A 25,634-nucleotide genomic window follows, 5' to 3' on the forward strand; every position below is an offset into this window, starting at 1 on the left:
ACAAAACTGAAAAAAATTCCCCTCCTTCTGAAAATAAAATATTGAAACTTCGACCTTGAATTTATTGGATTATCGAAATATTCAATATGACCTATCTTCTAAGTCCTAGTTCCGACAACAATTCCGTCAAAAATTCCGAATTACTTAAGCTGATGTAAAAGATTTAGTATATATTCACTTTTTGTTAGTAAAGTAATCAGAGTGTAATAAAAATAGATTATAGAATTTACGCTGATGCAACTTTTTGTCTGACTGCACAACATGTAATGGAAGAGAAGGCTTGTAGAGATCTGTTTTTGACATGCCTCTAAAAATAGATGTCATACTCCTTTTGTCTCTTCAATATCAAAAAACTTTCCTTTGAGAAGCAACTTTAGTTTTTGGGAAAGAAAAAAAATCACAAGAAGACAAATTTGAAAAACATGCAGGACGATTGAGTACACATACTTATTTTCGGAACACAAGCGTTTCTCCAACTGGTTATTGAATAATGAAAAGATGCATTATTATGCAATACAAAACATTTGGAATACGTTGTCTGACTGAAAACGTAAGATTAAAAGTCATCTGCTTAATTCACAACCATTTACAAGTCAACTAATGGGGCAATTGCACAATCGTTTTGATCCTGAGCTTCTAAGACAAACCTTATATCACTGGATTTAAACACTTCTTTAATCTTCCGAGAACGTTCCATCTTTAGCTCGTATTCCAAGAATATTAAGTGAATACAATTATTGGAAAAGAAAATGAATATTCATTTGCACTACGGCTTGGTAGTTCTGCTTTTTGTGTCTAAGTATACAACAATATTTTAAATATTTACACATAAAATATTAAATTGGAGATTTAATTGGAGCCTCACCAGTTGCCTTGCATTTGAAGATTGTTAAATACTAACTGTTTGTTGCGAAGTCTAACCCAGGGTTTTGCATGGTTGGTTTTCATAGTTTTCTAGGTTCTCTTTACAAAGGTTCTCTATGAAAGCATCTTAACCAAATAGCTCCCATATTCTTTCTATGTTCAAATAACCAACTAACCTAGTTTAAGCGCGATTTCCAAATTTAGATGGTCATTCCTTAATTAAATAGCCCACTAGCAGCCGAGTGGTAAAGACGCTGAGCACTGGTAGTTCGGTCGGAAGTTCGAATCCCACGAACGGGCTGGCTGCATGGGCGTTTTAGTGGTTTTTCCCATGTGTATACGAGCCAGTTTACCTTAGAAAGTCCTCCACGAAAGCATCCCTCCCTTTAGGCAGATAGCCCTCGTGTGCTTTGCCATAATTAAATAATCCAATCCAATCCTTAATTAAATATAATTGATTTGTAACTTCTACTAGAGCTGACGGTAAAAATTGAAGTGCAAATAAATAATATCGTGTGCAGTCTTGATTAATATAAATTAAAAATTTTGCATAGAAAAATATTTGCATTCAGACAGAAAGTTTTTTGAAATATTTGCAATTACTTTATAAGAAGGATTTATTAATAACCATAATAATTACTTATTATATTACTGATGATTAGGATTCAGTTCTTGACAATTACATTCTAAATTAGAATTTTAAGGATATAATGAAAATAAGCTACGCACAAAAATACATTTTTACAGATTAAATTGACATTAAATACAAAAATACAGAATGTTGGGTGTCGTTTATATAATTATTCTTGCTTGTCCACAGAATCTGCTGACTTATCCAGCCATTAAGTAGCTGCAGATCATTTCTACATAACCATTGAACTTCCATTAATTCAGTCTCTACAGGGTTGTATGTTTATATCATAATTTGACTTTTATAAAAATGATTATTCAAAATCTTATATTTCTATAAAAATATACTATGCTTTAAAAATATGGATGATAGTATCTGCCGCTCTTTCAGCCACTTCAAAAGCAACAGTTTGTTTAGAAATAAATTATGCAGTTAATGTCATAAAATATTTTCATTAAATTCAAATAAACATTAAACGAAAATTCTCAGTTTTAGACAATTCGATTTAAACGAAGTAAAGTAGCAGACGATAAAACGCCGAAGGTAAAAATTTACTCTTAGAAAAACGTACTCTTATTTTTTTAAAAAAGGAAAAAAGAGAGAAATTAAAAAAAATTGTTAAAAATTTGAATAATATCATCTATAATTTAAAAAATAGATTTTCATATAGTATTAATAAATATTTATTACACCTTATTGTGGGAAAAAATTTCATATAATTAATTCTCCGTAAAATTTTACTTGAAATTTAAGGTTAAAAATAGCTGTGGCAATTCAGTGTAACAAAAATCCATAGACCACATTTGGCGTTATTATCGCTCAAAAAAAAGATGCCAAACTTCAAAACGCGAAAATATGTAAATTCGTGTATATCTTACAAAATTTTGAATAAAAAAGTCTAATTTTTTGCAGATATGCTTAAAAATACACCTACTTTATGATGATGGTATAAATTTTATAGGTTATAATTCAAAATTTTTTTTGAAAAATTTATAAAAATTATTTAAAATAGAAATTTAAAAAATAAAACACAAAAAATGGGTAAATTTTATTTGGAATGAACCTAAATTTCAAAATTTGAGAGAAAAAATAAAAAAAGTTTAGTAAAAAAAGAGATATTAATAAATATTTGCCAAATTCAATTAACATTGAGGAGCTAAAATTTTGAGAGCTAATATTTTAAAAACTAGTTGTACGATTTTTACAAAACTTGGTATTCTGGCATAATTTGAGCCGTAGAATCGAAATATGGAAAAAAATTGGTATGTTATTTCAGAAAAAGTCCGATTTTGTGTCAAAATACCTATGTTAGAATAGTGATATATATAAATCTAATATATATCCTAAGTCGCGCTTTCGAGACATGAAAAACGCAATCCTGAAAAATGAATTTTGTCAATCGGCCCAGTAGAACAGGACATATAGCACTGTCCCTTTTTTTTTTTTTTTTTTTTTTGAGCAGTGTACATCATCCAGATTTATGGGACTTTGGTGATACGCTTTTACAAGATCAATGTGACTAAACAGATGTTTACCATATAATTCTGAGGTAAAATCAGCTATGCAAGGAATGGGATATTTTCCTTTAACAGTTTGTTCAGTAAGAGATCTATAGTCGACAACAGGTCTCCATTCAACAGACCCTTTCTTGGGCATCATGTGCAAGGGCGATGAATAGGAGCTTTTTGAAGGTTTCATATGACTCAATTGAATCATGCATTGAAATTCAGCTTTTGCAATTTTGAGGCGGTCAGGAGCTAACCATCTAGATTTAGCAGCAACTGGAGGACCTTTAGTATTTATATAATGCGCAGCATTGTGCTGCACAGGTTGACTGGGATCCGATAACTTAGCAATATCAGGATATTGTAACAATATTTTACTAAATGCATTATCAACACAAGATTTTACAGAAAAAATATTACAAGTATTTAATTTGGCAGGTACTTTAAAATTTTTTGTTTAATGAATTAGATGCTTGTTACATAAATCAGGAGATAAGTTAAAATAATATAAAAAATCTGCACCTATGATCGAGCATGTAACATTACAAATATAAAAAGAGAAAGTAAAATTGTGTCTTAAACCAAAATTAACAGTTATTGTTTTGAAATCATACACATTAATGGACGAACCATTAGCAGCACGAAAAGTTTGGAGTACTGGTGCCTTCAGTTCAGATTTATTTGCAACAATTAAACTGGCATCACTCCCTGAATCTATTAGAAAACACCTACCTGTCGATTGGTCACTAATGAAAAGATGACGCGATGTATGAGGATGGGAAAAGTCAGTCGCCTCTACTCTTCTGTTTTCAAGTTTCCTTTATATGAGCATGGAGAAATGCACTTTTTTTGCATTAGCCTTGAATTTTCCATGATACCAGCACAAAATTTTTTATCATGCGATTTGGAACATTTGCGGCCAGCAAAATTGGTACGAGATGAACTCCTGGAACGATGAATTTCGGACATTTCTTTTTGAAGAGCTTTGATTTCTTCACAAAGTTGAGCTGAAGAACAGATGGCATTCGCCAAAGAAGATTCATTGTTAGAGATGATGGTGGATATATTTGTGTTGTTGATAGCTAACATTTGATCAGCTACTTCTGCAGCTTTGTCCTAAGTAATAGGAGAGATGGAAGCTAAAATAGTTTGAACAGGAACAGGCATCGCTTGATTAAAGAGCTCAAATAAAAGTGAATCATCTATGTTGTGATTCTCTGCGCGATGTTTCATCATGTGGAGAAGTTCGCTAGGTTTTCTATCTTTTACCTGCTAGCAGCCGACGAATCGCCCGAGTCTTGGATTCTGAACATCTTTCTATAACTTTTGATTTCAGATCATCATATAGGTTGACATTGTCACACTGAATGATGACATCACAAACAACAGTTGTAATATTAGCTGGTAAGTGAGCTACAAAGTAGCTAAATTTTGTCTTTTGCTCCGTTATCGGTTTGAGAGCTGCTAGTTCAAAAGTAGATTCCAACATGTGAAACCAAAGAGATGGATTAACATGAATAAAAGGTGGAATCTCCACAGCAGAAGTTAGGATTCGGCCATTTTTCAGGTGGAACACGAGCCAGCGGGAAGAATCAAAACCAGAAGTATCCATTACTGTAAAGGATTTTTTGTCCTAAGGTCACCATTGAAGGATGATTACCATTGATGAGTGGTATGGGTTGATCTGACTCCATAATTGAATGAAACAGAATTGATATAAAAATACATTTTATTACACACACAGGAATGACACTAGTACTGGGAGCATTGCGTAGTGATCCTTTCACTCCAACGGCGCTGGCCTAAAACAGGCTGTGAGGTGAGACAGAAGTTGTGACATAACAGGGCAGGTGTTGTTGCACCTCTTGCTGATTGGCTACACCACTATCAATAGGCACATCATTCACCATGTCCTCAGTGAGTTCTGCACAGAGGGAAAAGAGGTCCCAATCTGCTTTCTCCAATATAAAACGTGGAGTTCTAGAAATAGGCATTATGTCTTTATACGTAAATGTAACAGAAATGGGAAAATGGTCGCTGTTATGCAAATCATTTCCTACATTCATTTTGCAAAAAGGAAACAGAGCTGGTGAATAGATTGCGAGATCAATGCTGTGAAATGCCCTCGTGAGATGGTGAAAGTAAGTACCTTTTCCATTATTAAGGAGGCAAAGAGAATGATCGATGATGATTGGCCTACCTTGCGAGTTTTTATTTTTACTTCCCCAAAGAGGATTGTGGCTGTCAAAGTCACCAAGGAGGATACAAGGTTCAGGCAACTGTTCTTTTAACCAATCCAGGTCCTGCTGCTCTATGTGATCATTGGGAAGCATGTATATTGAATATACTGAAATCAGCTTCCGAATATGAACCTATACCACAACAGCTTGGAGGGAGGTCGAAAGAGGAAGCATACTTGAAGGATAGTCAAGCAATATCAAGAGACCTACACCACAGCTGACATGAACATTACAAATCCTATTTGTTCTAATAAAAGAATACCTTCGAAGCTTAATATCTTGCTTAGGTTTTAGGAGTGTTTCTTGTGTTACAAAGCAGACTGGATGATGATTTTCGGTTAGATCTTCAAGACTGACAAGATTTGTGTTAAATCCTCGGCAACAGAGTAGCCATTATGAACTTTATGTCTACGCTGCTTTTTTGTTTTATGGGGCAAAAGCTGTTTTGGAATATCCATTTCTGCTTCTACATCCATATCAGAATTAAAATCCTCAGAACACATACTATCTAATGAGCCTGTGCTCCTCAGATGAGATTTTGGTTGTTTTCCTATTTCACCTTCTGGTTTTAAAAAATTTATTTGTTCTTTTTTTGATTAGTTTGTTCTGTGCTAGTACTAGATATCATACTTATTTTTTGAATGATTGTGGATGGCTTTTTTTCTGGAATGAGGGTAATGGTTTGGGTGGCTACTGATTAGACAGATTTCACTGCATTAGCAAAAGTGACATTTCGACGGGACTGGCTTTTAGAAACCAGTCTTCTAACTTCATATGAGATGTTTTTTTGTAACTTTGACAACCTGCACCTCTTTCTATATTTTCCACTTGGGACAGGATCGTGAGAAAGCTGTATGTTCCCCTTTGCAGTTAACACACAGTGGCACAGCAGTGCACGTATCAATGCCGTAATCCTCGACAGAGCAGCGTGTACATGTTGGTTTTTCACGGCATGATATCTTTGAGTAGTCAAAACACTAGCACTAGAAACATCACATGGGGGTTAGGAATGCAGGGTCTTAACTAGGCGGTTAAGATAACTGGCCTTAACACTTTTTGGCAGATCTGGCAAAATGAAAGTGAGGATTTCATGTTTTGTACCAATCAACTTTTACCCTCTTTATGCATCCTGATCCACCTAGCAGCACAGACTTTCTGATCTGAGAGCTCAGTTACAAACATCTCCTCTGAAACCAAAAGAAGGTTTGTAGTTCACCTGGTGCACCACTTACTAGTAGAAAACCAGGAGAAGGCATATTTGCATTTAAATTCGCATTTTCACTAGTTTTTATTTTTTTATTTGAATTTATTATATTTTATGAGGAACTAGGTTTATTTATTGTAGCCATATTTGAAATAAATTTGATTCAGACCTGGCGATCCCACGCACCGTAAAACCCAACAAGGAGACACAGAATCCTGCACTAGAGTTAACCGGGTCTATACGGAAACTGAAGACCCACAGCTGGCTTTTCCAAAAGCAAGTACTTCCAAGAGCTTATACCCAAGCCACTGATACAAGGATTAGTCACCAGCCGACTGATGCCCGTGTCTCCCGTTTAGCTGAAGCAGGGGCCAAAGCAACATATTGGGGACAATACCTCACCCCTCAAGTACCAGGACCCTCCTTTCCAGAGACACAGGTCTCCACGCACGGCAGGCATGTAGGCAGTTTTCTCACCACTCGAAGCTAAATCCAAAAGCTGTAATAGCATCTGAGGAAGAACCCCAACCTACGAAGAGAAAAACCACAAGGGAAAAGAGAAGGGGAAAAGTTCCAGCCAAGAGGAAAGGAGATAGATGATAGATCACTGGGGCTGCAGGATTGCAACATTCATCTCACCAAGAAGAAGACCCCCTGAAGGGCTAGAGTACCACAGGACTGCCACACCTGTAATCACAAAAAGTGAGCCCCTGAGGAATTGGTGAGTTCTGATTCAGATAGTAAGATAATGCATATTAAAAATATATTGGAATCTAAATAAGACACCAGTCTGCTAAAATAAATACAATAAGATAATAAGAGTAAAATTGCATGTCGAAATGTGAAAACAGTAAAATACTTTTGAGTGCAGATTCAAAAATCCTATTATTATCAATATGTCTTTTATATACTAAAAGCAAAATATTTATATGCAAAGAAATATAGAATGCAATAATGAAATTACATAGAATAAAAACTTAAAAACTTCAATTTGAAACAGTTAAAATAATTATTATTTACTTTATATTAGAATCTTCATTCCTGCCAATCTCCTTTTGTTCAAAGATACTTGTTAGCCTTTCATACTGGTCTTGTAAGGTTTTGTGTTCATCAATTAATTTTGATAATCTACCTTGTACAAGATTATTTTCCTCCTGAAATAAAATATATTCAAAGGAAAATAATTTTATATTAACAGTCAAAATTTAATATGAAGAAAACACGTAACAAACAACATATAAATTTTCAGAATTTTCATTTAATTATTTAACTGAATTTTCTGATAACTAAACAATCAACAAAATAGAAAAGCATTTCACTAAAATGCAGTTATTAATGAACAGCTACTTTTCTCAAGGACTTAGAAATTCCCGCTCCCCTAGCGTACCCGTAAAAGCACATTTTGAAAAAATCAGAATTTTTAATTGAAAACGTTTAGCAAAATATATAAATCTCAATGCTAAAAGTATTTACGAATGATTTCTATATTCCCAGAGGGTTGAAAGCAATAAGTAGATTATATAGGATTTACCTAGCAATAAGTCTATGTATTGTTCCCTTTTAACCCCAATTCAGCATTTTTTTTAAGAGTTTATTTTTTCTTTGATTACATTTGCAATGAAATTTAGACCTTTGGGAATTTAGACATTTTCAGTGAAATTTGGACCAGCACAATATATTTTAAAAAAAAACTTCAATTTAAAAATATTGGTAAACTAACATTTTTTTGAAAAGGTAAATTTATTTTTAAAATTATGAGAATTTAAAGGAAAATGATAATTGATAAAACTTGATAAGTTTTTTCTACATGTGGCAACAAATCATGTAACAATAACCAATTTATTTTCAGACAACTTTGACTTTTTGTGGATTTAGTTACGAAACATGATTATAAGTTACATCCTATACATTTATTTATACTTCAAGAAGGTATTATAATTTTCAGCAATAAAATTATGTCTATAATAAACAAAGACTAGAAACAAGACAGTGTGTCATGTTAGTTGATCATCATTTTTATTTTTGTTTCAAAATACAAAAATGTACTTTTTATTACATAAGAAAGTGTAGTTATTTTATCCACACTTTTTGGTTATAGTTTGCAATATATCTTTTTGTTATCATAAATGTGATAAACAAAATATGGTTCAATTTCTCTTCTTAATTTTTGTAATACAATATATAAAAATATGTATATACTGTTCATAACAAAAATCTGGAAAAATATCTCACTGATTAAAGTTTTCAACCAATGCCTTATGGTGTAATTATTTATTTTAATTATTTGCAAATGAATGCAAAGCTGGAATTTTGTGCATAGGTTAGCACTGAAATATCCAAATTAGGTGAGTGACACTTTGCAAAATGCTGGAATTTGAGTGTGTTGTATTATTTAAATTAATGTAGCTTTTAAAAGTGATAATTATTCATTAGCTATGGCACAAGGCAATATTTAAGTGAAAAGCAAAAGTGACAGTTCATTGGTAAACTGAGCAAGGCAACAAACAAAAATGAACGTGGCCCCAAATCTGAATATTTCTCAGAGCGACACATCAAGTGCTTAAACATATTAAGTAGTGAATCAGTTAGCAGACAGCTTATTTAAGGGCAGCGAAATGCAACAGCTGTATCTGAAGACTGTTTTCTGCCAACCTTGGCTAAAAGGAATCACAAAATAGGACAAGAAAGAATGTTTTAGACCTCTCGGCTGTCACAAAAACTTGAATCAGCCATTCTACTACAGTCAAAAGTCTTTAATCCGGACCTCCAACCTACAAATTTTCTGCGCATGCGTAAACGCATAATACCTTTATGCATGCACATATGCATTTGCGCATGCGAATAATACGTTTACGCATGCGCGTTTGATGTATAACGGACGGTATAAGCTAAGCTAAAATTATCTAATTATCTATTTTAGTTAATGTTGCAGATTGCATTGCTCCTTAATCTTCTAATTGGATCCGGCTTATTATTTTTTGCAGACTGTTAGAGCAATTTTATAAAAGTAAACTTGAACTTTCAATTATGTCAAAAAGAATTTCCGACTCTGGAGCTGCCAAAGGATCTACAAAGCAAAAGCATGTTTCGATGTCCATCAAACAAAAAATGGAATTGCTGAAAAAAATGGATAAAGGCATATCCTTTGTTTCTCTAACCATTGCAAAATCTGTTTATCAATTTCACGCTGCTCTGTGGGGGGGGGACGTCGCGGCGCGCAATGAACTGGAAGTTGATTTGTCAGCACTATCCTTATCTTCAGGGCAGATGTTTTTATTTTATTCGGCTTATAATTCCTTACTAAATGTAGTATTTCATCTCGATGTATCCCGTCTGTGATATCATTTAAATCAAATTCCTCGTCATTATAAATATCACGAATACACATCAAATAGTTTTCTGGTTGCAATTTTCTAATTTCGACTAAGTGTAATGTATGCTTTACGCATACGTTATTGAAAGAAATGTTTAATAAAGTAAAAAATAAATATTAAGCTTTTTTTTTTTTTTTTGTAAATTTTGATACTGCTTAGATCCTAATTGCTCTTTATTTCATAAATTATTGTTTCATATTTTTAATTTTACAATTTCTGCATGCCATCTTACCAGATTTAAAATGATGATCTATAATCCGGAATCGCCGAAGTCCCGACGAATCCGGATTAAAGACTTTTGACTGTACTGAACAAAGGCTTAAAAAGATTGCAATTTTTTTTAGACAAAACCAATGGTTTGAATTCCACTCCCTTCACCTTCCAAAGGGGACTGTTTAAGATGATGGATCATTTTAATTATCATTTTAATAGAGCTAAGAGGAATGGGAAAATGCACTGTTTGCTGATGAGTCCAGATGTATCCTGAGATGAGATTCTAATGTGTTTGAAGATGAAATGATGAAAATGCAACTTGCCTTCTCTTGCTCATGAAAGATCAAGTTTTGATAGAAGCCTTTGTATGGTTTAGGGCAGAATCATCAAAAATAGCCACATCAAGCTGTGTATCTTTGATGAAGGTTCTGTTATTGGTCATAGATATATTTGGTTGAGAACTTCAAACTTCATGCAAAACTGTTTAGGGGGGGGCAATGTCGACCTAGATTTATTGTTAATGGATGACAATGCTGACTTCCATCAAACATCTATGCCATCAGAATATTTGGAAACAGAAGCAATCACTCGAATAGACTGACCAACTTATTTCGAATTATCGAATTTCAATTCAACTGAACATGTGTGGAATACCCTAGGCCAGTGGTTTTCAACCTTTTTAACCCCACACACTTCTAGACGACCATTCTATTTCAAAACTTGAAAAATAAATACACATTTACTTAAATTTACATATAGATTATTTTTCAATGTGTTTTACAAATTAAACACGAAAAAGTATACGAAATGTTAATAAACACCAAAATCAAAGTAGTTAGTAGTTTATATTAATAAACTAAAAGAGTGAAATTGAGAATTGCCCCCGCAGAGAAGCGTGAAATTGATAAACAAATTTCGGAATGGTTAAGAAACAAAGGATAAGCCTTTATCCATTTTTTGCAGAAATTCCACTTTTTGTTTAATGGACTTCGAAACATACTTTCGCTTTGTAGATCTTTTACATATTAGTAAATATATATCGGAAATTCTATTTGACATAATCGAACGTTCAAGCTTACTTTTATAAAATTGCTCGAACAGTCTGCAAAAAATAATAAGCCGGATCCAATTTGAAGATTAAGGAACAATGCAATTTGCAACATTAACTGAATTAGATAATTTTAGCTTAGCTTATACCATCTGTTATACATTAAACGCGCATGCATAAACGTATTATGCGCATGCGTACAAGCATATTCGCAGCCGTAAAGGTCTTACGTGCACGCGTAAATGCGATGCATGCGCAGAAAGTTTGTAGCTTTGAGGCCCGGATTATAGATCATTCCGGATTATGGGTGTCCGAATTAACGACTTTTGACTGTATTAAAACAAAAAATTGTTGCAAAAACAGGGGAGACCATTTTTCCATCTTTAAAGTTCCATAAATTCAACTGTTTTATTCCTATCAATGTCTTTCAGTTTTGATGAGCAGTTACATTAATTTCAAAATCTGTAATTATGGTTTTTGTTCACACTTCTGTCTACATTCAAAATAAAGTCCAAATGCTAATAGAATTTTGCAGCAACATATATTCCAACATCTCTATATATTCTACTTTTCATAATTTTATTTAAACAACATATTCTAGGTACAAAGCAGGAAGACGCGACATAAAAAAGAAATTACTCAGCAACAATACATTATCTATTATCAGTAGCACAAAGATTAAAAACCTGCTGTATATTAAGACTCCTCTTCATGCTATTCATTATTAGTTCATTTTCATCTAAAAGTCGAGCTTTTCTTTTCAAAACGGTATTTTCATTTTTCAAATGAAAAATCTATGAAAGAAAAAAAGAAAATGATTTTTGTATTTTTAGCAATAGTTCAAATGCAATCTAAAAATTTAAATGTTAAAAAATTAAAGCAACTTTATTCATCTTAAAAAATGATTTCAAATGTATTAAATATTAGAATGTATTAATTTTACATCAATTCCTCTTGGGAAAGCTGTTTTGGGATCACGAACATACTTCAGTAACGAATTAAGTTCGAGAACAGAGGTTTCACTGCACTCAATTATCTATAACTCCTATTAAATTCATTACAATAATTTTCTTACTGTGCATAAGAATTACATAATATTTTTACCGTTTTGGTATTTAAATAGCTAATGTTAGTTGAATTATAAATTAAATTGTTTTATTCCCCGTGCAGTGCAGCACGTGACGAATATTAAAAGAAAGCTAAGCCGGAAAATTGAAAATACAAGAGTGCGTGCATTTAACATTTAATAAATATCTCTTATGAGAAAGTTCCAGAAAGTTCTCATGCGCGATTTAAAATCTTATAAAAGGAGGAAAACCTCTCAATTCGTCGTAGTTATTATTTTAGTTAGCTTGTTGTTGTTTTAAGAGTTTGAAAACTGCTCTTGTTGATTGTAGCGAATTCGAAGATTAGCTTTCTTTAGCTGTTTTGAATTAACTTCTGTTGAATGTTTGAGTAGTTAGGATAACTACTGTGAGATATTGCAATACTGAAAGAATATCTGAGGAAATTTTTGTGGTGATAGTAATAAATTTTGTCCATTTTTCATCGACTTGTGCATTCAATTCAAACGAACCCGTATGCATGCAACAATTTTTGGTGTCAGGAACGGGGTTATTTTTTGAATGCCAATTACAAGAGCAATGGAAGACCAATTCAGGCAATTGATTACTGCATTTGCTGCTTTCCAAGAAAAGATGGAAGGGATGGATGATGATCAACAAGAGATGAAATCGGGACAGGAAACCGTTAAACAAAAGATGGAGGTTGTTCAGGAATGTTTTAAAACAGAGATGAAAGATGTTAAAGAGGAAGTGAAAATAGGTCAAGAGGAAATAAAAAAGAGATTAATTGTATAATAGAAAAAAAAATTGAGGCTATGGAAGGCAGAATTGACACTGTTGAAACTAAAGTTGTACAGATAGAAGAAAGACTTTCTTCGGTAAAAGAACAAATAGAAGAAAGAGTTTCTTCTAGCAAAGATGAAATAGAAGAAAGAGTTTCTTCTGTCAAAGATCAAATACAAGATAGAGTTTCTGTTGAGGAACAACGAATCGAAAGAAGAGTTTTTGCCATCCAACACAAAATAGAACAATAAATTGATGGCAGGGTTTCAGCAGTTGTGAAAGAATTCAATACTTTAAAGAAGTTCGTATCGACGGCAGGGAGCAATTCTGATAGTTTCAAATTTTTTACCTATGCCTGCTCATCCTTCTCTGAAGCTCTCTACATATGATGGGAAGACCTCCTAGCAAGTGTATAAGACAAAATTTTATATTGTGGCAGATGCGAATGGATGGGATTCTTAAGCTAAGGCCTGTCATCTCGCCGCTTCTTTAAGAGCAGACACAGCGGATATCCTTCAGACTCTTCCCGAAAGCAAATGGTTAGATTTCGAAGCCCTGTCTGGGGTGTTGGAGCTGCACTTTGGGGAGAAGTGTTTAAAAGACTACAGCAGGCTTTAATTAAAATCCCATCAAAAGAAGCCCATGGAATCACTCCAGGAACTCGCCACAGATGTTGAAAGGCTGTCCCATCTCGCCTTTACGGAGTGCCTGAGAGAAACGAGGGAAATCCTGTCCCTGCAGTACTTTATCGATGGCATCCGGGATCCCGAAATACAGAAAGCACTGCAAATGGCGGATGTTAAGGATGTAAAAAGCGCTCTGTTGTACGCCATGAAATTCGAGGCAGCCCAGCAAGCAACTTGTAGAGATCGCTACCCAGTTAGAGCTGTGCGAGTCCATGAGCCAGTGGATCAACTGATGGCTCGTTTAGATGATTTAGCCTTTACTCTGTAAAGTCAATGCTTTGATATGGAGTAAGAGAGAGAACAAAGTGGCTCTAAGGTGTTGGAAATGTGGTATTGAAGGGCATATACGATGGCATTGCAGAACACCCCAGGGCATGGATAATAAAACAGATGATTTGACAATACCAGTGAATCCCTTGAGACGAAATATTGGTGAGAAGAAACCAACCCTAAAGTGCTAGAATTTTGGTATTGAAGGCCACATACGAAGGAACTGCAGAACACACCACAGCACGAAAAATTAGAAAGGCGTGTTAAACAGATAATTAAATGCCATGGGATGGAAAAGGAGTGACAAGAAACCAAAGTGCTGGTACTGTGTAGCTGAAGGCCATGTACGAAAGAATTGTAGAACACCTCAGGGTATGGAAACAGGTCATTTCCCAGCAACAACGCAGGAAACCAATGAATGGCCATATCGAGGAATGGAGGTTGCCAGATAATGAAAAACCCTGTTTTAAAGCTCTTAAGATTTCTACAGTGAGTGGCAACAGTAACGGACTGTCCATCAATGGGAATATTGATGGAGTTCCCTGCAATATGATCATTAATACAGGAGCTAATGTTACCATCATTCAGAAGGATTTAACACAACAGTTTAAAGATAAACTTATTTGGACGCCATCCTGTGTTACCCTTCAGACTGCGTCTGGTGACAAGATTGACATAGCTGGAAAGTTAAAACTGAACATCATGTTTGGAAGTGCCGCCTACCATCACAAGGCATACGTGGCGGATATTACAGATCCATGCATACTTGGACTGGACTTTTTAAGGAAATACAGTTTTCCCTTAGACTTCAAAAACAACAAACTGCTTTCAGAATCTGAAGACATAACTATCCATCCTCAGAAGGGATTCTCACCTGGAAATGCGACACTTTGCCCAAAAGAACCAGCTCGAGAAGCTGCCGAAATCATGCTAGGGTTGAAAAGAAACACAAGACTACCAGCTATTCTCCATCCCAGATGCTTTTCAGTCGAGACCTTCGACTGCCTTGTGACCGCCTGTTTGGTCACCTCCAGATGCTCCTTCATCGCCTGAGGAATATACTCAAGATCTCCAAGCCTGGTTTGAAGTGATGCACAACTTTGCACGAGAGCAAGTCAACTTGGCGACGGAGAAGATGAAAACCCGATATGACACAAGAGCTACTGAACATCAATTCCACGAAGGAGACAAGGTGTGGTTATGGAATCCAACTCGACGGAAAAGACTCTGTCCGAAATTACAGTCACCTTGGGATGGTCCGTACAGAGTACTAAACAGGCTGAATGACGTTGTGATTTGGATTCGTAAGTCTTCGAATTCTAAACCTAAAGTCATTCATTACGACAGATTAGCTCATTACTATGACCATAGTACATAATGTAAATATTTGTAAATAGTGTAACACCATGGTCCTTTCTGTTGCTAAAGGTGTATTTGATTTGATTTGTATTTAGTATTTGATAGCATTTGATTTTTATTTAGTATTTGATATGATTGATTGCATTTATTGTTCATGTTTTTGTTTTTGTTATTGTAATGTAATGCATTTTATTGCATTTATGCTTTAGTTGCAAGTTTGGCTTCCTGTCCAGGGATTGTACTGCCCGGGACGTGCAGTCCTTGGGAAGGTGGCAGTGTTACAGTTTTGGTATTTAAATAGCTAATGTTAGTTAAATTATAAATTAAATTGTTTTATTCCCCGTGCAGGGCAGCGCGTGACGAATATTAAAAGAAAGCTATGCCGGAAAATTGAAAATACAAGAGCGCGTACATTTAACATTTAATAAATATCTCTTTCGAGAAAGTTCTTATGCGTAATTTAAAATCTTATAAAAGGAGGAAAACCTCTCAATTCGTTGTAGTTATTATTTTAGTTAGCTTGTTGTTGTTTTAAGAGTTTGTTTAGAAAACTGCTCTTGTTGATTGTAGCGAATTCACGGATTAGCTTTCTTTAGCTGTTTTGATTAACTTCTGCTGAACGTTTGTGTAGTTAAGATAATTTCTGCGAGATATTGTAATACTGAAAGAATATCTGAGGAAATTTTTGTTGTGATAGTAATAAATTTTGTCCGTTTTTCATCAACTTGTGCATTCAATTCAAACGAACCCATACACACGCAACAATATATTTGATAGCATCATGTATATTGTTGCCTGCGTTGCGTTCAAACTAAATCCTAAAGATTTTTCAATTTCTTATTTATATACTTTTTCTAAGTATGATTCTAGATAACATGAATTGTGTAATTTGTATCTTGTGTGTTATATTTGTTTTAAAATATAAGTACTGCTAATAAGCATATTATTTTATACAATGTACTAATTTCAGCTTTGGAAAATTTTCAAAGTAGCTCACAAAAATGTATTGTTATGGCAATGCAAAGAATACATTCTTAACAATATAATAAAAATATCTAATTTTTAAAATTTTCTCCCAATACTTGTAATTTTAAATAGTAAGCAATGAAGAATAAATTTTTGATACTTTTCAAATAACAGTAAAACTCTTTGGCACCATTTAAATATAAATGTTGTTATGGAATCAACTGAGCATAAAAATAGCAACTTTAAAAATATGTACAGCTTCAAAGGGAGGAAAAATAGCTATTTTATCAAAACAAATGCAAAAAAACAAATACAAAAATTTATAAAGAAGAATGCCTATGATTACTCCAATCGACAGCCATGCAGTACCTAGTTGCAGGCAATGTCATTGTATACTCTTTATGAGATGAATTTCATGGGCACATCTGGCACTTCAGTGCACAATATTCAACCAGCCATAATGTTAACCAAAAAATACAAAATATTTTGCAACATAAAGAACTTACTTCATCTCTCAATTTTTTAATTTCTTCCATACAAAAGTTTTTGTGCTGCTCTGTATGTTTATGCTTGCCATCCTAAATTTAATAAGAAAATATTATATAATAAGTCTTAAACAAATGCTAAAAAATATACACTGGGGTGCAAAAATTAAGGACGAAGTCGAAAAATTAGCATATCAGCTGAACGAAGAGGCAGAGCGGACAGATAGACCAATCAGGAGATTAAGTAAGGTGATGTATGGTAGCACATGTGCAGATATGCAGGTAGACGTAATGGGGGAGTGTCTGAGTAGTATAAAGCATGTTGTCAGTGTAAGATCAGTATTTCTGGCAAAGAGATTGCACGCCGTATAGCAGTTAAAATCACACCGAGTTGCTGCCTCAGTGAGAAATGGCGAATAATCAATCTGTTAGACGACATCTGGATGCTTTTACCCAAGGTCGAATCATTGGGAAGTTGGAGGAAGGCCGCAGTGTGACAAGTTTGGCTGCAGAGTTCGGAATTGCTCACAGCATCGTTTCACGACTTTGGAGACAATTTCAAACTACAGGAACAGCTATCCGGGGATTTAGTAGCGGTCGTCCGCGAGAAACCACACCCGCAGATGACCGGTATATTGCCTTACAGGCCAGAAGAAACAAGCGGCAGACAGCAGGAGAAATCGCTAGACACACGACACAGGCGACTGGACGACTGATATCGTGTTTTACCGTGGCCAGAAGACTGCACGGTGGTGGTCTGTTTGCACGACGCCCTGTACGGTGTGTACCTCTAACGCCTGCCCATCGGCGAAGGCGTTCTCTGTGGTGCCGGGAACACCGGAATTGGAGAGACAATGAATGGGGACGAGTACTCTTTACAGATGAGAGCAGATTCAGTCTGAGTAGTGATTCTCATTGCATACTCATCTGGAGAAAGCGGGGAAGCCGCAATCATCCCTAGAACATCACTGAAAGGGACAGGTATGGAGGTGGCGGTGTTCTCGTTTGGGGAGGCATCATGCTTAGTAGTCGTACAGACTTCACATCTTCGACGCAGGTTCAGTCAACGGGACCCGTTATTGTAACGAGATTCTTCTTCCATATGTGCGTCTTTTTAGAAGCGCTATGGGTCCGCAGTTCCTTTTCATGGACGACAATGCACCATGTCATCGCACAGTAGCTGCCGAACAGCTCTTAGAGAGTGAGGATACTAAACGTATGGATTGGCCGGCACGATCTCTGGATCTCAATCCCATCGAGCATGTATGGGATTTTCTAGGCAGATGCTTGGCAGCTCGTACCTTACCACCAGTAACGATTCCGGCGCTTTGATTGGCGCTGCAAGATGAATGGGCAGCAATGCCTCAACAACTCATTGACACCCTCATTCTCAGCATGGGCAGACGCTGTGAAACCTGCCTAGCAGTCAGGGGGAGATCATATCCCCTATTAAAGACCGGATGTTTCTTCCTGAACACCCATCACGGATGTTTCGGCCTTCAGTCGCATTGCACTCCATGCTACTTTTTCAATAAAGCTTCTTTTTATCCCTCTGATTTCTCTTTTAGTAAGTGTTGCTTACATTACTCATGTCCTTACGTATTGGGGATCTTACGGTATTAAATGTGTTGATTTGGAAAGCTTTTGTACAAAGTTATATTGAAAAAACCGTCTCGTCCTTAATTTTTGCACACCAGTGTATATGAGAAACATAGAAATCATTAATAATAAAAAATATATAAAAAAATTTGATATATATGTGTATGTGCACACACACACATATATGCAGGAGAAATTGTGTGTATATATACCTTATACAACATATACGTAAGAAAAACAAAAGTATATGTAAAAGATTAAATTAGCAGCTCAAATTTCCTTCCGTATTCTAAAAATAGTAACCTCTATTTGCACTGAGTCATTTCGAGACTGTTCTGTGTCATATGATTCTTACCTAATTCTGATTATGCAAATGGAACTAAAACTCAGACAGCAATAGTAATTTTACAGCAATATTAAATATCCAATCAAAATGCATTGAGAATCAAAACTAACTCAGTCTGAATTAAGATTTCACCCTGAACACTTGCTTTCAATGCTGTGGCCTGGCTGCACTGCTGTCTGCCTGCTGCTTCCTTCCTTCTTGCTGCAAAGTTATCAAGAATGTAAAACCTCTTGTAATACCCACAATTAATGTGCCAACTTGACTGTGGCCATAATCATGTTTATTGAAATAAAAGTTGAATTAAATATACCTCGACTGCCAAATTTCTTATTCATTATGAATCGTCATTTCAGCATTCTACAACAAAATTCTAGCTGTTCATTACAGATACAACCAAATGTGTTCTACTACAGAATCTATTATATGTGCATGTCATTATGGCAAAGCATCGAGGGCTATCTGCCTAAAGGGAGGGATGCCTTCATGCAGGACTTTCTAAGGGAAACTGGCTCGTATACACGTTACACATGGGGAAAACGACAAAAACATCCATGCAGCCAGCCTGTTCTTGGGATTCGAACCTCGGACCGAACTATCAGTGTTCAGCGACGTATATATATATATATATATATTTTGCACTTAGAAACATACACAAAAATATAGTTACCTGAAGAGTCAAGGGGGAAATGTGCAGTGAAATCTAATACAAATATGTAAAGAAATTGAAGAAAACAAGATTGATAAATACGTTAATGAACACATTTGGACAGACTTCTGTATATAATTATATAAAAAGTGGATTGCTGTATATGTCATAGAGTTACATGAATACTGCAAGTCAAATATAATTTTCATACCAAAACGTTTTTTTTGTGTGTGTTATTTGATTTGGTTTTACCTGGAATTACTGCATGGAACATTACTTCTTCTGTTTCTGTTCTGCTGTTTAACTGTTTAATGATGATAACTATATATATAGTGCAGTCAAAAGTCTTTAATCCGGACGTCCATAACCCGGAATGATCTATAATCCGGACCTCAAAGCTACGAACTTTCTACGCATGCGCCAACGCATGTGCATAATACCTTTACTCATTCGCGTTTAATGTAAAACGCACATAATTTTAGCTTAGCTTATACCGTGCGTTTAATGTAAAACGCACGGTATAAGCTAAGCTAAAATTATTTAATTATCTATTTCAGTTAATGTTGCAGATTGCATTGTTCCTTAATCTTCGAATTGGATCCGGCTTATTATTTTCTTCAGACTGTTAGAGCAATTTCATAAAATTAATCTTGAACTTTCGATTATGTCAAAAAGAATTTCCGATTCTGGAGCTGCCAAAGGATCTACAAAGCAAAAGCATGTTTCGATGTCCATCAAACAAAAAGTGGAATTGCTGCAAAAAATGGATAAAGGCATATCCTTTGTTTCTCTAACCATTTCGAAATCTGTTTATCAATTTCACGCTGCTCTGCGGGGGGGGGGGGACATCGCAGCACGCAATGAACTGGAAGTTGATCTGTCAGCACTATCCTTACCTTCAGGGCAGATGTTTTTCGCCGCACGCAATGAACTGGAAGTTGATCTGTCAGCACTATCCTTATCTTCAGAGCAGATGTTTTTATTTTATTCGGCTTATAATTCCTTACTAAATGTAGTATTTAATCTCGATGTATTCCGTCTGTGATATTATTTAAATCAATTTTTTCATCATTATAAATGTCCCGAATACACATCAAATAGTTTCCTGGTTGCAATTTTCTAATCTTGACTATGCGTAATGTATGCTTTATACATACTTTTTTGAAAGAAATGTTTAATGAAGTAAACAAATAAATATTAAGCTTTTTTTTTTTTTTTTTTTTTTTTGTAAATTTTGATACCCTTTAGATCACAATTGCTCTTTATTTCATAAATTACGGTTTCATATTTTTAATTTTATAATTTCTGCATGCCATCTTACCAGTTTTAAACTGATGATCTATAATCCAGAAAAACCGATAATCCGGAATAGCTGAAGTCCCGAAGAGTCCGGATTAAAAACTTTTGACTGTATATAACTTTAAGAAATTGCCACACAGATCTAGAAGATATAACAGTTTTTCAGGAATTTGGCATCACTGTTAAGGCAGAAACTTGTCAATACAACCATAATAAATTTAGATATGGAAAACACATGGGAATGCAGTCTTACGGGCTGTGGCCAGAAATCTGATCATGCTAAGAAAAGATTTGAGGGCAGCAGAAAACTCTGACTGCATCATAGTTCATTTAAAAACTCTAAAGATAATGTAAATAAAAAGGTAAAATACAGTCAAAAGTCGTTAATTCGGACACCCATTATCCGGACTTCAAAGCTACAAACTTTCTGCGCATGCGTCTCTTTGACGCATGCGCACAGACATTTAAGAGTGCACATAAGACTTTTATGGCTGCGAATATGTTTGTGTGCATGCACATTTAATGTGTAACGGAGGTATAAGCTAAGCTAAAATTATCTAATTCAGTTAATGTTGCAGATTGCATTGTTCCTTAATCTTCGAATTGGATCCGGCTTATTATTTTTTGCAGACTGTTTTTTGCAGCTTGCCAACACTTAAATTCATGCTTAGAATTTATAAGGTGACAATATGTAAGGTAGGAGAATAAAATGTATTCTATAAAAGCAGCAATTCCAGAATCATGTCTTCCAAAGACAGATAAATATTATTCCAACAAATTGTGATTTTTCCCAATTTAAAAGATTGCCATTATGTTCTTTTTATTCACCAAATTAATTTTAAATGTCGCCAAAGTGTTAGTGGTGTCATTTTAACAAGAAAAGTAGCATAAGATATTCAAAATCTAATGCATTATTAATATTCTCAGAATATCAGTTTTACAGAATCTAAAAATTTAATAATTACACATGTAATCATAGTTACAAAAACAATTTATTTCCAACGATATCATTAATCACAATTTTATACTACCCTGCAAGTAAATTAAATTTCTATTTTGAGTATTTAAAATTCACAGCATTACCTGTTCATTCGACAATAAAGCAGATTTTAGATTTTCAATTTCATCCCTCTGCGCTCTGCATAATTCTCGGAGTCTATACAATTCTTGAAGAATCTCATGATGCTTCCTCTCAAACTCTAAATCTACTTCTTTCATTAGCATACGAAGTTCTTCCTCACAATCTGACTGTAATCCCGGTAAAGAGGGTAATCTGTAAATCACTATATTGTTATTTACATATTTAAACAATAAAGTATTTATACTAATGCCCTCGAAAATAATTCATGTATATATGAACTTAAAACCTTTATACCCTATTACCATACAGCATTTGTTATTACTATTATTTCATAATTAAAGTTCAACCTCAGATTCATATGTTGCCTTAATTTAAAATGTTAAAATATCATGAACAATGCAACAAATAAACAGGGAACTGTTAAAGTGTAAAATGTATAAACCTACTTCACATCAGAACCAAATATCATATTTTCTTCCATTAAATTGAAAACCAACTTACAAAACAGATTCTTTTCCCGCGACTCAAGGTTTGTTTACAGTAAAACCTAAAAATGGTTGCCATTACGTAAAAATAAGTTTTATTATTCTAATCACGCAGTATAAAGGAATAATCGCAGAATCTTTATACTCCGCGGAACCAACACAAAATGCCAAAAGGAAATTAATAGCCCTTCTGCGCAAAACTTTGTCCCCTTGGGCTAAAAAGGAACTATTATAATTTTATAATCGTCATCGTCGCTATGGCAACAATGTTTGTTATCAAATTTTTTTATGACTGTTGTTTAAAAATGGACATTCAAATACAAATGTATAAAATTGGACACATATAAGTTTCAGCCAGATATTTAATTATGAGATTTAAAACCTACCTGGGAAAGGAGCCTCGACATATCCTTTTCCTTGTGTTTTTTTTTTTCGTGTGTTTCCTAAATTGTATTGATATTTGTCGGATCTTCCCTCATTCTTTGTAATATTTTAAATATGAATCTTAGCTGAGATCCACGGAAATTTCTAACCGATAAAAATGGGCTCTTTGGGATCAGATGCATTAAAATCATTCGATAAATTAACAGCTGCAGCCAAAAAATAATATTTTGAATATAATTAGTATTATTATTATTATCGGTTTTGGTTACAAATAGTTCCTACCATCAGCAGCGCAAGAGTTATTTTCTACCGGCAGAAATCCAGGCCCTGGCCGAAAATGAAGACTGCAGTGACAAAATCTATTTAAATAGCATGAAGAAATATGCACATATGTATTTAAAAGTGAGCTTTATAAATCATATTTTTGCATTTCAGACAACAAAAGTCAAAATCAGAGCATGCTGAAATGAAATACATGTGTATTGTAATCAGTGTCAACAATATTAATCACATTCATTTTTACCTTATATTTATTTCTTTAATATGTCTTATATACAGGGCTTAATTTCTAAAATTAGAAGTGCCGGAGCCCTATGGAAGACTGTCAGCAAAGAGGAACAAAAGTAAATAAATAAATGAAATGACTATCAAAATCATTAATAATTTTAAAATTAGTTAATTATTACCAATTAATTAACTATTATTTAAGTAATATTAATAATTAATCTTTGTTGATTATTATTTAAGTAAAATTAATTAATGATTATTAGTAAAATAGTTAAATAATTAAAATTAAATAAAATATAGAGATAAATTAAAATTTAGTAAGTGATATGTAATATAATTTAATTGCAAAAAATAAAATTTTCGAGATCAAAATTTCTACTGAAATTGTTGTTCCAGTTGTACAAAAGAAGCCTTCTTATTAAGGCTCCGGTGCACTCTGGCTAGAATTATGATTTATCCCCAAAACTAAGGAGTACCAGAGCCAGGCTCCAGTGGGTTCCAGTGAAATTTAAGATCTGCTTATATATATATATATATATATTTAATTAAACTTTAACTTCACTGTTAAAACTTCCAGAAATCTTTGGCTACATCTGGAATTTGGATATCATAAGTTGAGCAACTGAAACTTCTGTCATGAATAATTACAGGGTTACAATAGCTTATACATTTGTTTTAGCTAAAAAATGTTTGGTCAGTATCTACATATTCCAACCTTTATCTGATTTAAAGTTTTTTTTTTTTTTTTCATTCTATTCTAATTCTCAGTTTTCTTTATTTTTCATTTCATATTTCATTAGACCAGAAATGTATGGGGCTATCAGGAATCATGAAAATTTTCTGAAGTATTGCTGCCTGCAATGCAGCTTTGTTTTTTGATATCGATGGTTTCAATGTCTTAACTTTGTTGTCATTAACTCACTGCAAATTGTTAGTTATTGGATCTAATTCTTTACTCCATTGATTAAAGCAAGGAATTTTCATGTCCAGTAACATGGATGATTCCATAAAATGCTATAAAAATACCAGCATCTTTATCCAAGTAGGCAAACGTTTGTCAAGATAAAGGTCTTCACATGGATGTCCCAGCAGCCTTGATGAGGATTGCTTTCTTCATGATAGCAAGCTATATAAGGAGTGACAGCATATTTATGCCTTCATATCATGGGCTTTAAAAGTGATTGCCACATTGAAAAAGGTACTTGTACCTATGCACAAATTGTCAACTATTTGGCAAAATTAAGATCTTCAGGTAGGTGTCTTAACCTTGGTGATGCTTTGATGGGGATTGCTTTCTTCACAACATTGAGCTCCCCAATAGTGTTGGCACTTCTATGCCTTTAAGCAGTAGCATCCTTGTGTCCTTGGCAAAAGACACATAATTTGAAAATGGTGGCACCATTTTTCATACTGCTCAACAGTTCAACCCCATCTGCCCCTCTATTAGATTGTGAAATTTCGATACTTGCTGATTATTTGCACCCTCATTGAAAAGTTGCCAAACACTACTGATAAAGCAATGAATGCATCACATCACCAGAAATTATTTATGTGCACCACCACAATGTTGTCAAAAAGTATTTACATGGAATGTCACATACCCTTATATGGCTTTCCAGGACATTTTTACCAGTGTGACTGCAGATTATGGAGTCGTAACTAGGATTTTCGGTGCCCAGGGACAACTGAAGATTTCGTGCCCCCTACTGCTTGCCAAGGATGGAAAACATTTAATTCTAAAATGTCATAACATCAGTTTGGTGCCCCTTGGATTCTGCGCCCGGGGACAGATGCCCCCCTTGCCCCCCTCTAGCTACACCTCTGAGATTATGATCCTTGTTATAGGAATTTTAGTATAGGAATAGACTCCATGCTACAGTTTTTGTCAACTTTTGCAAAATTTCAAACATAACTTTCTACATACATAAAATGTAATGTGGCTCCCTTTAAGACATTTTGCACCTCTTTTTTTCCCTTCTCCTTTTAAGATTATGATGCCACAGTTCTGCATAGTGCCTAGTTTGTGCAATTTTCTTAACTTTTTTTTTTTGGGGGGGGGTTCTTGTTAAAAGCGGATTATTGTACATTGTGCAGAAGAACACAAAAACAGAGAAGTATACTTGTATTATATAAAAAAGAAGAATGTAAAAACTGAACTGATGGAACTGAATGCATTGTTGAAATACAGATACTTACATATTATTCTATTGACCGTTGATGGAAATTTCAGCAAGTCGGCAATCACCAATTGTTACTGCGGGTTTCTAAAGGAGAGAGAGTCATCCATAATTGGCTTCAAATCTTACTGCTTCAGTGGGATGTGTAAGGACCAAGATACCTATAAAGATACTCAAACAAACATTTTTGTTCAAAGTCGCCAACAAGTTAGGGAATACTTTCCAAAGGCGACAATGAGTGCACGACTTTTTGATGAGGGTGCGGGTAATCAGAAAGTACCAAAATGTTTTGTATCAAAAATCTGTGCTATGCTTTAATAGAAAAGTACTTGTAAGTTATAGAACTTATTTCAGACTTAGTAATTTTTATCATAATCAGAAATATATATTCTTGAAACAGAAAAGCTTTCTTATTATA

General features: G+C 34.4%; 2 protein-coding genes and 1 pseudogene across 9 annotated transcripts in view; 1 reads left to right on the forward strand and 2 right to left on the reverse strand.

Moving 5' to 3' along the window:
- The window catches only part of LOC118185036 (uncharacterized), a 32,660-nt gene extending 10,357 nt beyond the window's left edge, over positions 1 to 22,303 (reverse strand). Inside the window, exons 1-5 of one of the 3 annotated variants that reach the window (XM_085819355.1) lie at positions 22,110 to 22,302; positions 21,666 to 21,855; positions 16,714 to 16,785; positions 11,766 to 11,873; positions 7,465 to 7,598 (exon numbers count right to left, since the gene is read on the reverse strand). In XM_085819355.1, coding sequence (XP_085675481.1) covers positions 7,465 to 7,598; positions 11,766 to 11,873; positions 16,714 to 16,785; positions 21,666 to 21,855; positions 22,110 to 22,144 — 539 coding nt within the window. In that variant the 5' untranslated portion in view covers positions 22,145 to 22,302. Of the gene's footprint in view, positions 1 to 7,464; positions 7,599 to 11,765; positions 11,874 to 16,713; positions 16,786 to 21,665; positions 21,856 to 22,109 lie in introns of all 3 variants that reach the window. The other 2 variants (XM_085819357.1, XM_085819356.1) reach the window with 2 other exon arrangements.
- LOC146996939 (uncharacterized) lies at positions 3,796 to 4,612 on the reverse strand (annotated as a pseudogene).
- An 81-nt stretch (positions 22,304 to 22,384) lies between the features above and the next one.
- Oseg5 (intraflagellar transport protein Oseg5) overlaps positions 22,385 to 25,634 on the forward strand; it is a 111,128-nt gene continuing 107,878 nt past the window's right edge. For 3 of the 6 annotated variants that reach the window (XM_085819347.1, XM_085819351.1, XM_085819353.1), the window contains exon 1: positions 22,385 to 22,551. In XM_085819347.1, coding sequence (XP_085675473.1) covers positions 22,517 to 22,551 — 35 coding nt within the window. In that variant the 5' untranslated portion in view covers positions 22,385 to 22,516. Of the gene's footprint in view, positions 22,552 to 22,607; positions 22,935 to 22,984; positions 23,156 to 25,634 lie in introns of those variants that run through there. The other 3 variants (XM_085819350.1, XM_085819348.1, XM_085819349.1) reach the window with 3 other exon arrangements.

Source organism: Stegodyphus dumicola, chromosome 6 (genome assembly GCF_044657685.1).
Source record: "Stegodyphus dumicola isolate Sdum_Otavi_A_Nest chromosome 6, ASM4465768v1".
NCBI classification, from domain to species: Eukaryota; Metazoa; Arthropoda; class Arachnida; order Araneae; family Eresidae; genus Stegodyphus; species Stegodyphus dumicola.